The 13,537-nt window shown below is 48.4% G+C and overlaps 2 protein-coding genes across 2 annotated transcripts in view; both read left to right on the plus strand.

Moving 5' to 3' along the window:
* Positions 1–8,604: 8,604 nt before the first annotated feature.
* LOC147879656 (pentatricopeptide repeat-containing protein At5g04780, mitochondrial-like) lies at positions 8,605–9,235 on the plus strand. The gene is made up of 2 exons (XM_087371424.1): positions 8,605–8,650; positions 8,898–9,235. The coding sequence occupies exons 1-2, from the start codon at positions 8,605–8,607 to the stop codon at positions 9,233–9,235; spliced, it is 384 nt and encodes a 127-aa protein (XP_087227550.1).
* An 80-nt stretch (positions 9,236–9,315) lies between these two features.
* The window catches only part of LOC147879657 (uncharacterized), a 30,709-nt gene continuing 26,487 nt past the window's right edge, over positions 9,316–13,537 (plus strand). Inside the window, exon 1 of the mRNA XM_087371425.1 lies at positions 9,316–9,524. Coding sequence (XP_087227551.1) covers positions 9,316–9,524 — 209 coding nt within the window. The remainder of the gene's footprint in view (positions 9,525–13,537) is intronic.

Consider the following 13,537-nt stretch of genomic DNA (forward strand, 5'->3'; position numbering starts at 1 on the left):
AGTCCGTGTGGCTGTGGCAGATCCTGCGACTCCCTGCAGTGATCGAGATCGTGACAGATGCCGACAGCATCACCCAGAGCATGATAGTCACCGGACAGCCAGGTCAGTGCCTGAGGTGCCACGGCTTTGGGCACTTGGCGGTTGCTTGTCCACGTTTCGCCAGCTCGTCTCGACCCCCCCCGTCCCCTCCGCCCCCGCCCCCCCCGGACAGCCACGTCAGGAGGAGCCGAGGCAGCCGGAGTCCGGTCCAGAGTTAGTGGGCGGTTGGACCGAGGTTAGAAGGAAAAGAGGAAAGAACAAGAAGATTTCAGATAAAGGCAAGGAGGCAGAGGTTACCATTCCTGCAGCAGCACCCCAGAGACCTGACAGGCAGCCGCCCCAGGGACCTGGGAGAGCTTCTTCTTCGACGGCAGCCCGCCCTTCACAGCCTCAGATCCCCCTCTCTCCCGCTCCCCCGTCCCTTTCCACTCAATCCCAGCCCCTTCCCCAGTTTCCCCCCCCTTCGTTCGACCCGCAGCTTCAGCCCCCGTCTCTTCTTCCTCAGTCTCCTCCTCCTCCCTCTCAGCCCCAGTTCCAGTTGCATCCCCATCTCCCCCCCCGTCCCCCTCGACTCTCCTACAGAGTTAGCTGCACCGTCGGCTTCCCAACCGAGGCTTATGCATGAGCTTATGCGGAAATAGAGAATGAGAGAAGCTTATGCTTCTCTCATTCTCTATTTCCGCATAAGCTCCTTCTCTTTTTCCACATGAGCATAAGCATGAGCTTATGCTTAAGTTTCCGCATGAGCATAAGCATGAGCTTATGCTTATGCTTATGCTCATGCTCGTGCTTATGCTCATGCATGAGCAAGGAACAGGCCAACAAGACGAAGATGATTCGGATTCGGATGAGTAGTGGTAGTGGCATTTTGTATATCAGCTCGTTTGAGCAATTTTGTATCGCCCTTTCGACAGGGTAATTTTGTTACAAACACTGTTGTATATGTCCGACATGTATATGCATTTGTTACTCATCATTTCACAAGAACAATTTTGTATCACCCTACAAGCAAGGGAAATTTTGTTATAAAAAACTTTCTTTTGTAATTACAAAAAAAAAAAAGGATTAGTGGGGCTAAATAGGGCCAAAAGGAAGCCCTGTTTAGCCCCACTAACCCTTTTTTTTTACTTCTGTTAATCGTCGCTATATAGCGACGTTTACCAGTGTCGCTATATAGCGACGATTAATAGTGTCGCTATATAGCGACACTTGCATCGTCGCTATATAGTGACGATTGCCAGTGTCGCTATATAGCAACGGTTTATAGTGACGCTCCTTTTCCGATGCTTTTAGTGACTTTTATAGCGACGTTTGAGCCCGTGAAAAAAAAAATTTTAATGTAAAAAGCATCGGTATTTCCGTCAAAAAATGGCCTATGCCTTGTAGTGTGACCTTCTGCACACAATGACCTTCTATGAGGAGCTTGGTCATGGTCCAATAGCGCTTGCATGTAATGCCTCCACTTCATCTATAAGCAAACAATACATACAGGTTGCACTACAGCATCTAAAGCACTCTAGTGACCTCCAACGACAAGTTTGAGATAGGCAAGGGACTACATCAATGGACGGGAATCTTCACCCTATTACAAGTGTTACCACAAGGGTTACTACATCACCTTCACCCTATCATAAGGGTTACCACACAACAAGGTGTGGTGTGAGGGTTGACACATGTCAACACCTATCTACCACATGGCAGACCTTATCTGCCATGTCACTTAGGGTTACCTAACCATGGGTAGACCTAACTGCACCCCAACCACATCATTCCAGTGCCACATCAGCACTACCACATCATTAGTGCCCAGTCCACCTTAGTAGTGCCATGTGGGAGTCTCTTGCAAGCACACAATCACTCTACAAGCACACTGTTCATTGCATGTGAATCCTCTTGCCACCTCAAGTCTACTTCTCTACATGCACACCTCTCCACAGGCACTGTTCCTACATGTGACCCTGAGTGCCACATCATCACTGCACATTTCACTCTTGTTTTCCCCTCCACCTAGTTCAAGCCATATCTCTTGATCTAGAAAGAATTTGAGGGTGCTCCAAAAAGAAAAATCGTTCAGTTTTTTGTGCTCTACACACTCGTTACATCATGCACACATTTAGGTGCAAGTATCACTCACTTGTAATCCTCATCAACAAATGCTCTTCATGCATGCACATCAGTCTCTACATCGATAAATCTGACCCAGCACATAAAAAGAACCAAAGAAAAGAAATTATTTGCTATTCTTTCATTGATAAATGATTGGTATAGATCTAGATCAGAGTAGACTAGATCACCATAGAGGAGATGCTTTGAATTTCTCCAAGTTGGGCAGTCCCCGCTCCTCTTCCTCCACCCCCTCCGCTAGTCGCCTCCGTGGAGTCCGAGTCGCCTACCCCTCAGCCTCCTCCCCCTCCCCCCCCGCTGGCAGGACACCTGGAGTCTACACCACCACTGGAGCAGGCTTCCCTGTCCGCTAGCCCCTCAGTGGCAGACTCTGATGGGTCTCAGCTTCAGGAGAGAGCGCTTCCTCGAGACTTTTACAGATCTGGCCCCTGGGACTACTTGGATGTGGCCGACCTTGGGACCTTCCCGGCTTGTCTCGACATCAGTATCTTCCTGCTCCGCAAAGGGGCGGATGGGAAGATTGCCGCCTTGGCCCCTAGGGATGGCCCTAGCTTCGCTTTCACGTTCCTCAGCGATGGCACCGAGACCTGGACAGACGACTCGGTTTGGGAGGCTCTCAGAGAGCAGACACACGTCCAGGTTCGCTCCTGGATAGGCCCGTCCGGTGGGTAGCTTCTCGAGACTCAGTGGTCCGAGGGCGATGTGCGCCTGCGGTGGCGTTGCGCCGCCAAACGCTTCCGACTGATTGTGATCCTCAGACCTCCCCTGTCATGGCCCCTCCCCCAGGATGTCAGAGCTTGGTCCCCTCAGAAACTCCGAACCTTCTATGGGATGACCACTTTAGAGATCTCGAGCTGGCTCGAGAAAGCATTTGCTCATGGCACCAAAGGCCTCTCGCCTTTGCTGAAGGTGTTGAAGAACGGGCAGGACGACCCCGTCTCCCCCTCCAAACCTTCTCATAAGCGGCAGCGCCTCCATTCCGATATGTCTGCTTCTTCATCGACTTCGACCGCAAGCAGACAGTTGTTCGCAGCCTCCCATCCCTCTCCATGAGCCTACACCTCGTATCCTGGAATGTGAACGGGTTTCACTCTTCTGGCACCCGTGGTCCCAGGAAGCTCATTTTGCGACAGGAACTTCAGCCTGCAGTGATTGGTCGTTTGGATGTACTTCTGCTCCAGGAGCACAAGCTTTCTGCGGCTCATTCCCGTAGCTGCGGGAAGGTTCTCCCTGGACATTCCTACACTTATTGGGAGCCCTCGATCGGCGCACGGGGGAGGAGTGGGGGTGTCTGTACCTCCGTGTGCGAGCAGTTAGCCCAGGGAGTTTTCGGTCATGGCACGTTGATCCCAGGCCGGGCCCTTTGGGTAGGCCTGGATTTGGAGGGATCCAAAATAGGAATCCTCAACATTTATGCTCCCACAGACCTCCGATGCAGAGCCACCTTCTGGAGGACACTTACAGGGATTCTTCCAGACATGGATTCCTGGATTGTTGGAGGTGACTTCAACAATCTGGAGACCTTGGAGGACCAGCAGGACAGAGGTCCGGAGTTCACAGGTATGGCTCAGGCAGAGCAGTCAGCTTGGGACTCTTTCATCTTCGCGACAGGAGGGAGGGACAGTTGGAGAGACCCGTCCTTTCGGCGTTGGCACGGGAGCTTGGACTTCTCATGGGGCTTCCGCAGGGAAGGAGGCAGACTCTTGGAGAGGCTTGATAGATTTTATGTCAGTGATTGGGCCATCAGCAGAGGCGGTCAGGCGGGTATAGTTTCAGGGACGACACTTTTCGACCATGCGCCTGTGCTCCTATCATTAGATTCGGCAGCCCAGACCCTTCCCCCTCGGTCATGCAGGATTCCCGACTCCATTTTCTCGAGGGTGGACGTGCGCAGCAGCATTTGCAGTCTTTGGGACAGAGACTGGGGCGAGTGCGTGGATCTGGTTGACTCGGTTGCGCAGGCTTTGCAGGAGTCCAGCCAGATCTGCCAGCTCGCAGCCCTACAGGTTCGACAGGATTGGTGGGGCAGAGAGAGAGCTCTTCGGAGGGACCTCGCCTCCATTCAGCGACTCCAGCAGGCTTCCCCGGGCTCGGAGGAGCTTTGGATCCAGGTCCTTCGAGCCAGAGCCCTTCTGGAGGAGACACTCCAGCGTCGCTCAGAGTTTTCCTATCACGCCTCTCTCTCCTTCTGGGCCCGGAATGGTGACCGGATGTGCAGGGAGTTCTTCAGGACGCATGGCCAGAGAGCTGCAGGTGATCAGCTTCGGAGTCTCAGAACAGCGGATGGTCACATCGTTACGGATCCGGGGGAGGTCCTGGGGTTGGCCACTGACTTCTACAGGACCCTCTTCCAGCAGGAGCCGCTTGCCCCTCGTGCTAGTCGTGCCCGTGAGGAGGTGTGGAGGCACATTCCATCCCTGGTCCAGCCTAGCATGCAGGCGACGTTGGCATCGTTCACCATGGATGAGATGTTGGAGGCCTTGATGGCCATCGACGGACAGAAATGCCCAGGTGAGGATGGGCTATCCCGGGCATTCTTCACCTCCTTCTGGGACCAGATCCATCAGCCCCTCCTTGCAGCTCTGCAGGGGATTTTCAGCAGCGGTCAGATGCCAGAGAGCCTTTCCTCGGGACTGATTTGCCTCATCCCGAAGGGAGGAGATAGACAGGAGATTCGCCAGTGGCGTTCGATCACTCTCCTTACCACTGCCTACAAAATCCTCGCCAAGATGATCAGCGCCAGAGTTCGGCCTCTACTCCCAGACCTCATCCATGACACTCAGACAGGCTTTGTCCAGGATCGCAGTACCCTGGATAATGTCTTCACCTTTTCAGAGGCGGCGGAGTGGGCTCAGCACAGCAGATCACACCTTGCCATTCTACTTCTCGACTTCGAGAAGGCCTACGATCGAGTGGACTGGTCCTTTTTGGAGGGGACTCTGGAGCGGCTAGGTTTCCCGGCAGGTTGGATTCAGGGTATCTCAGCTTTGTACAGGACAGCGTCTAGCAGGGTCATCATTGGAGGCAGGATGGGTGAGCGCTTTAGCTTGGAGAGATCAGTGCGTCAGGGCTGCCCCCTTGCTTCTTACCTGTTTCTCTTCTTCGCCGAGGCCATGACTTACTACCTTCGGGCGAGGTCCACAGGGATCAGGGGTGTTCGCCTTCCACTCCGGGAGGCCACGGAGCTTTTGGACTCGGAGTACACAGATGATACAGCCCTTTATGTCCAGGACGATGAGAGGATGCTAGAGAGGGTGCGGATGGCCCTGGAGGTCTTCTGCTCGGCCGTTGGTGCAAAAATCAACTGGAACAAATCAGTTGGTTTTCTCACAGACCCTGGGGCGTGTTCTCAGTGGGGGCGATTTCTGGGTTTCAGATGGATTCCACGGGGACAGATAGCTAGATACCTTGGCTTTCAGGTTGGCCTAGACATCACGTCAGCTCAGCAGTTTCTCCCGGTGCTAGACTCCATCCGACGGAAGCTGGCTTTCTGGAGCACTGCTAAGCTCTCTCTTGCAGGTCGTGCCCTGGTAGTTAACCAGGTTCTCCTAGCCACGGCTTGGTATGTGGCTTCCTGCTGGTGCTTCTCGAGATCCAGCGTGGCACAGCTCAGGAGGTTGGTTCGGAACTTCCTTTGGTCCGGGGAGGATGGTCTTAGAGATACTAGAGCCAGGGTTGCTTGGCAGACAGTCATTCTTCCGCAGGCTGAGGGTGGCCTGGGGGTCATCGATCCAGAGCTTCAGAGTCAGGCCTTGTTAGGCAAGCTTGTCATCCGCGGTTTAACCCCGGGGGGGCAGACGTGGAAGATGTTACTTTAGCAGGGAGTCGGTTCTTGTGTCCCGCGCCGAGGTGGAGAGTGGCTACCGTCCCTCAGGTGGATCTTCACTTCCGCCCCGCTCACTCAGCCCCGTTCCCCACTCGTTCGTTGCCTCCTCATGGTTTGGAGGCGGCTCCGCCTCAGTCTCATTCAGTCCCCTCCCAGCTGTCAGGAGGAGATCGATCGCCAGCCGCTTATCTGGAACGGTCAGGTCAGAGATGCCGAGGGCCTTCAGTTGGGGGAGAGATCACATATCAGGTGGGACGGTTGGATGAGGGGGCCAGCCCGGTCCCTTCGAGTTTGGAGGGATACGTACAGACATCTGGAGACGGCTAATCTTGCAGATGCAGCTGGAGGTGCACGTGGAGCCCAGGCGAGACGCACGGAGATCGACGGCGCGACCCCAGCTGTTTGGTTGGTTCCACCTGAGCCTCAGGTCCTCATGCCTGGTGACGCCCGCTGGCTAGGACAGTTCACCCCCCGTGGCATCCCACTGGTGATCGCAGGACGTATGGATGACTCCTCTATCTCCTTCTTCGCGGTTTCTGGGGATGGACGACTCAGGAGAGAGGATGCGCTCATCGACCCCCTACTCCCATGGCAGAGGGTTCGGGTCGTAGGCCTTTTGGGGAAGGTCTGGCGTACCGACCCTAGCATCGAGTAGGACCAGATGCAGCTTTGGCGTCTTTGGCTCTGGGAGGGGCGGGCCTTGTCAGAGCTTGATTGGGACCCAGGAGAGTGGTGGTGGTCAGAGATTGTGACAGGACAGGGGCCGACTTCCTTCTTCGCCTACAGCACGACTCTGGGCAGGCGAGTTCTTGGGAGGATGCAGAGCCGCCCCCCCACCCAGCGACCCAGCTGGTACGCACAGGGTATTTTCAGGTTCTTTTTGCAGGCATTCTGGAAGGCCTTGTGGGAGATCTGGCGGCCGCGGAAGATCTCATACTTCCTGTGGCTTCTTGCCCACAAAGGTCTTCCAGTGGGGAGCTGGTTGAGGCAGATAGGCCAGGACGGATGCTGCCAGATTTGCCATGCGGATGAGGAGTCACCAAAACACTGCCTGTGGAGCTGCACTCGCGCCCAGGAAGTGTGGAGGTGGACTTTCGGGATTCTTACTCGCGCAGCACCAGAGCTAGGATTGATCACTTGGGGCGCGTTCTGTTGTGCAGCACCGCACCTGGTCTTCATCACTTATTCGACGCATGCCAGCAGGACCCCACTTTCCTTATCACACAGGGGACGTGGGGGCCGCTCGAGGGTATCCTGCAGCACCTAGCAGAGGCTGATACAGGAGTTCGGGAGAGGCAGCTAGTCTGGGAGATTATTAGCAGCATTACAGGGTGGCACATCTGGACCTCGCGCTGCGCGCAGATCCTCGGTGGCACCTCCTTATCGACTGCCCAGATCATGGCGGAGATTTGGAGTGAGATTATTCATACCCTCAGAGGCCAGTGGGACCAGATTCAGGGAGACTCCCGGGCCGGTCAGGAGAAGCGGAGACGCTTCCTCCGGGCTTGGGACACACAGGGCCTCTTCTTCGAGCAGACTACGCAGGGCCTTCGGTGGCACTACTCACCACCCCGATGGCTGTTCATTCACACTCGTCTTATCCCTCCGTGAGAGTATGATTTATTCTGCTACCTTTTAGGGCTGTGTCCGATTTGTGAACGCAGCCCATCAGCTATAAGCTGACCTCTTGTATCTTGTTCTCGAAGTAATATAATTAGCACTGTTTTTTCGGCAAAAAAAAAAAGAGAAGGTGGAAGGCCTTGTGGGAGAGCTGGCGGCCACGGAAGATCTCCTACTTCCTTTGGCTTCTCGCCCACAAAGGTCTTCCAGTGGGGAGCTGGTTGCGGCAGATAGGTCAGGATGGACGTTGTCAGATCTGTCATGAGGACGAGGAGTCACCAAAACACTGCCTATGGAGCTGCACTCGCGCCCAGGAAGTGTGGAGGTGGACCTTCGGTATCCTTACTCGCGCAGCACCGGAGTTAGGTTTGATCACTTGGGGCGCGTTCTGCTGGTGCAGCACCGCACTTGGTTTTCATCACTTGTTCGAGGCATGTCCGCAGGACCCCACGTTCCTTATCACACAGGGGACGTGGGGGCCGCTCGAGAGCATTCCGCCGCACCTGGCAGAGGCTGGCACAGGATCTCAGGAGAGGCAGCCAGTCTGGGAGATTATTAGCAGCATCGCAGGATGGCACATTTGGACCTCGCGTTGCGCGCAGATCCTCGGTGGCACCTCCCTTTCGACTGCCCAGATCATGACTGACATCTGGAGTGAGATCATCAGCATGAACAGTGGGTGATATCAGCAATACAGGTCTTCATCAATAGTGCAGGTTGGCAGCCAATTCGAAGTTTCCATAGGGCCTGCACGATAGATGGCAGTTCATAGCAGACAGCCGACTGCCACGTGGCAAGTTGGGGCTGCTCCAGATCAGTTGAGGGAGCCTGACTATATAAAGGTCACTTACCTCCTGATTTCATCATCGATTTCAGCATTCTTTAGCTTAGCATTAGCCCCTTCAGCCATCAGCAGATCCACGTGGACCAACAGTGCTTTGATCATTAGTTAGGGAGAAGGAGAAAAGGAGAAGCATGTCTCTCTCCATCTCCTCATGGAGCTTCTTGAGGTACAGGCTGACATGATTACCTATTGGAATGGTCTGATTGCTTCTACAGTGAAGACCTAGCCATGCAGAGAGAAGGTTACACAAGGATTTCTACAAACACCATGATGTTGAATCTTTTCTCTCTCCCTTGTACATAGGACCCATTCAAGAAGGCAGGCTGCTACATGTCCAGATCACATAAATTGGATTTGAATCTGATGTTGTAGTGAACGAGTCAACACCAAGAAGGAGAGAGGAACATCCAGGCATTGAAGTGAATCCTGGCTTGTGTGCTTCAGTATTGTGCTCGTGTAAGGATGCAAAGGCCTTGTCAAAAGGTAAGCGTGTTCATAGACAAATTATTGAGAGTGGCCTCAAGCGAAATACTGTTTTGGAATCCCTGTTCATACGAATGTATGGCGAATGTGGGGCCCTAGAGGATGAACTGGTGGTGTTTATCACCCTGGATGAGCGTCGTGTTTCGTTGTGGAACTTCATCATTAGAGCACATGCCCGAAAAGAGAACAGTAAGGAGGCCCTTCGACTTCTCAAAAATATCCAAGTACAAGGAATGATGCCAGACACGTTTACATTCGCTTATACTCTTACTGCATTTGCCATTCAAGCAGCTTTATAAGATGGCGAATGGTGGCTGCATGCTCACATCCAGGAGGTTGGGTTCAAGGTTTATGTTTTTGTGGGTACTCCCTTCTCAGTATGTATGCCAAGTGTGGTAGCTCAGATCATGCACTGCAAATGTTGGAAAAAATGCCAGAGCGAAATGTAGTTTCATGGAATGTCATGGTGGCAGTACATGCTCGGAATGGCAAACCCAACCAGGCTCTTGAAGTTTTTGATGAGATGCAGCAAAATGGAGTAATGCCAAGCAGGCATTATCATAGCCATGCAACTCTAGCTGAAGGCAGGTAGGTCCATGAATGCATTCTAAAGAGCGAATTTGACCCAGATATTGTGGTGGGAAATGCTTTGATCCATATGAATGGGAAATGCGAAGTCCTTGAGGATGCACAGAGGAATTTTGAGAGAGAAAAAAACGGGATGTGGCGTCCTGGATTGCTATGATTTTAGTTTAAGCCTTCCATGAGAAGGGCCGGGAGGCTGTCCAACTGTATTTTCATATGCAAATTAAAGCGGTAAATTCATATAAGGTGACTCTTGTTGCAGTTCTAGAGGCATGTGCAAGCGAGGCTTTGTTACTTGAAGGCAAGTGGTTGCATTTGTAGATCTCAAAGAGTGGCATCCTGCGAGATATTCTCATGGGAAATGCTCTTGTCAGTATGTATGGGGAAAATGTGTCTGTTTAGACTATGCAAATGAGGTTTTTGACAAAATGCCCAAGCAAGATGTAGGTTTATGGACTGCTCTGATAGCAGCCTATGATCAGCATGGGCTAGGAGAGGAGGCTTTTTAACTATTGAGTAGAATGCATCAAGAAGGAATAAATCCAAACAAGGTGACCTTTGTTTGTGTTGTCAATGCATGCACGGGCTGTGGAGCATTAGCTGAAGGTCAATGAGTGCATGCCTAATATGTTGATTTGGCGGCTGCTCTTATGAATATGTATGGAAAGTGTGGCAGCCTCCAACAATGCTTCTGCTCCTACATCTCCTCCAGATTTGGCTAGAACTGTGCTGGAAATGACCAGATCTAATGCATGTAGATGACTCCTAGAGGAAGTGCTGCATTGTTGTTGGAGACTGAGGGAAGGGCAGTTCTGAGGGTGGAGGAGGAAGAGGAGAACTGCAGCAGCGGATCACAGAGTTGAATGTATCAAATGTAAGGATTGGAGCTGCTTTCGGTCACAGAAGATCATGCAAATGCAACAAATGAAGGGTGTCACGTAGATGTAATACCACTGGGTATCATGAATGTTCAACACTGCAGGGCATCATGTTGATGCAACAAATGGTCATTCTTGTCATAGTTCTTTAGTGGCATTGCTAAATCAATTTCATTCTTTGCAAGGAAGGATCTCTTCTTGTGGTGAACCAGTTGCTCCAGTTACATGGTAGTATAGGGTAGTTTCTTGCGTTATAGGATAGTGTCAGTTACCTTAGTGCCAACATTACAACCTTTAGGAGTGCTTAATAGCTTTTACAATGACCTAGCCATGCAGAGAGAAGCTTACATATCGGATTCCTGCAAGCTATGCTGGATAGTTAACTCACTGCCCCAACTATAAACAACTTTGCAACTATTTGGTCAGTTGAGGTAAAAGGCTTCAAGCAAAAAAATATGACCATCTCTGTTATCAGTATTTATAGTCATATAAGTCTGATTGTTTTTAGGAGACGATAATTTGCCTCAACCTTGGGTAGTTGTCGTGATGATGTAGTTCTACTTAAGGCTATTTGTGATGCTTTTATCTCATGTTTGTTCATGGCATTGCATCAATCTATGGTATCATTATTTAGTTGTAATTGCTTCTTTTTTTTGCAATATGCTAAATCTAACTTTTGGAAAACAAAACATGTGGTTATTTAAAAAATGCAAACTGCTATTTAATTATATAATACAAAAATCAGTTGTCTCATTTCTAGAATTCAAAATCAAGAATATTTTTTTTCAATTCCGATCTTTGTAAAATATCTTCAACTTTACGATATTAGTATTTATAAATACAGAGTGCTATCTAGTTATACAATACAATAATTAGTTGTCTTATTTCTAAAATTTAAATTAAAGATTACATTTTTGAATTCTTATCTTTGTAAAATGTCTTCAAATTATTTTACAGCTCTATTCAATTGGTAATTTGCAAGTCGTTCATTGGTCTACGATCTGGGACAATAAAAATACAATAGGTACTTCTACGTTAGCATTTAACTAAATTCACAAACATGAAAACATAAATTAGGAGAAAAGAAAAAGCAACTTCTTATATTAGCATTCAAATTTCAAAAATTCCTCATGGTAATTAATCAATAAAGTTCTTGAACAATAGAACATTTCTTACTTCATTATGAAGATGCTATTTTATGTATTTAATAATAAACTAGATTTTAACATTATGACCTAAATAAAAAGTGTTATGTACTAAATGCAAAGTGTTATATGCCGAATTTAAGTTGCTACATGCTATTTGCAGAATGCTACTTGCTAAATGTAAACTGATATAAACCCAAGGAAGGGCACGTTCCTTAGTCTTATTGTTTTTAGAGAGGAAGTGTACCAACTCTCCTCCCACACTATACATGTGGTTATGTGGTAAATACAAAGTACTATGTGCAAAAGGCAAAGTGCTATGTGTGAAATTTAAATTGCTAAGTGCTACTTTGTGTTAAGTGCAAGTTGGAAAATACTATGTACTAAATGAAAAGTGCTATATGCCAAATTCAAATTGCTACATGCTAGATGCAAAATGCTATATGCTAAATACAAACTGATATGAACCTAAGGAAAGGCACGTTCCTTGATCTTATAAATTTTGGAGAGGAAGTGTGTCGACTCTCCTCCCACACTACATGTGTGGTTATGTACTAAATGCAAAGTACTATGTGTAAAAATGCAAAGTGTTATGTGCAAATTTCAAATTACTAAGTGCTAAACTAAAGCTGCTTTATAAAGTGCAAGTATCCAAGAAAGGGCACGTTTCTTGGTCTTATAATTTTTGTAGAGGAAACGTGTCAATGCAAAGAGCTAATTACCATGTGCTATATTTGAATTGCTATATGCTACATTCAAATTGCTATATTCTATTTTCAAACATAAAGTAGAGGTGTTATAAATTCTATGCGTGAAATATATAGTGTTAAATTCATATTGCTATGATTTATATGAAAAATGCTATGTGCTAAATGCAAACTGATATGAATCCAAAGAACGGGACATTCCTTGGTCTTATAATTTAAGAGAGAAAGTGTGCTAGTTCCTCCCACACAAACGTATGCCTGTATGCAAAATGGAAAATTATATGTGCCACATCCAAAGTCTTATGCGCTAAATTTAAATTCCTATGTATTAAATTTAAATTTATATGTCTTAAATGCGATTCGAATGAACCTTAGAAAGTGCACCTTCCTTCATCTTATAACTTTTGGAAAGTGACTCTACTTCAAAAACACCAGCACATGCTAAAAGCCTAGAGAAAGCCTATGGAATTATTGCATAAGGTTTGGGAGATGATTATCTGCAACATCGTTCTGATTTGGAATCTCCTTATGAGGCTTGTTGGCATAAGTTAGATGTGCTATTTGGTGCTAGCTCTCATAACTCTAAATTGACTTTGAAGATTAAGTTCTTTGAACTTAAGATGAATGGAGACTTTGTTGCAGCTCATATCAACACTATGAGGAGTCTTATGACATAATTGGGCTTAGTCAACTCTACAGTCACACTGAAGATGATGCAATGGCTGCACTCTTGAAGAGTATGCCCCAAGATTTTAACCGTGTTGTACAAGAAGAAGAGAGAAAGAAGACTTCAAGAAAGGTAGAAGATCAAACTCAAGCACTTACAGTGAAGTTCTCATCAAAAGGCAAGCACAAAGCATGCAAGCATTGTATTTGAAGAATCTTCCCCAACCAACACTAGAGAGCATCATCAGTGCTCTATAAGAAGAAGAGAGAAAGAAAACTTTAAGAAAGGCAGAAGATCAAACTCAAGCACTTACAGTGAAGTTCTCATCAAAAGGCAAGCACAAAGCATGCAAGCATTGTGGAAAGACCAATCATCTTGAAAAAGATTGCTATAGGATCAATCCATGCACTTATTGTGGCAAAAACAATCACTTTGAAAAGTTTTGCAATGAGAAGAAGAAGGATAAAGCAAATATGGTTGAAGAAAGGAAGAAAGAACTCCATCAACAAATGAAGCGACAAATTTTGTGGTGGATAAAGATAAATGTTGGACCTTCTAAAGTCTAGCATCTTTGAACTTTTTTCATCACTTGGTCATGTAGTCAATTTTGAGGTTCTTT

This window comes from Dipteris shenzhenensis, chromosome 33, assembly GCF_047967505.1.
Source record: "Dipteris shenzhenensis isolate YYH24624 ecotype China chromosome 33, Dip_SZ_1.0, whole genome shotgun sequence".
In the NCBI taxonomy this organism is placed as follows: domain Eukaryota; kingdom Viridiplantae; phylum Streptophyta; class Polypodiopsida; order Gleicheniales; family Dipteridaceae; genus Dipteris; species Dipteris shenzhenensis.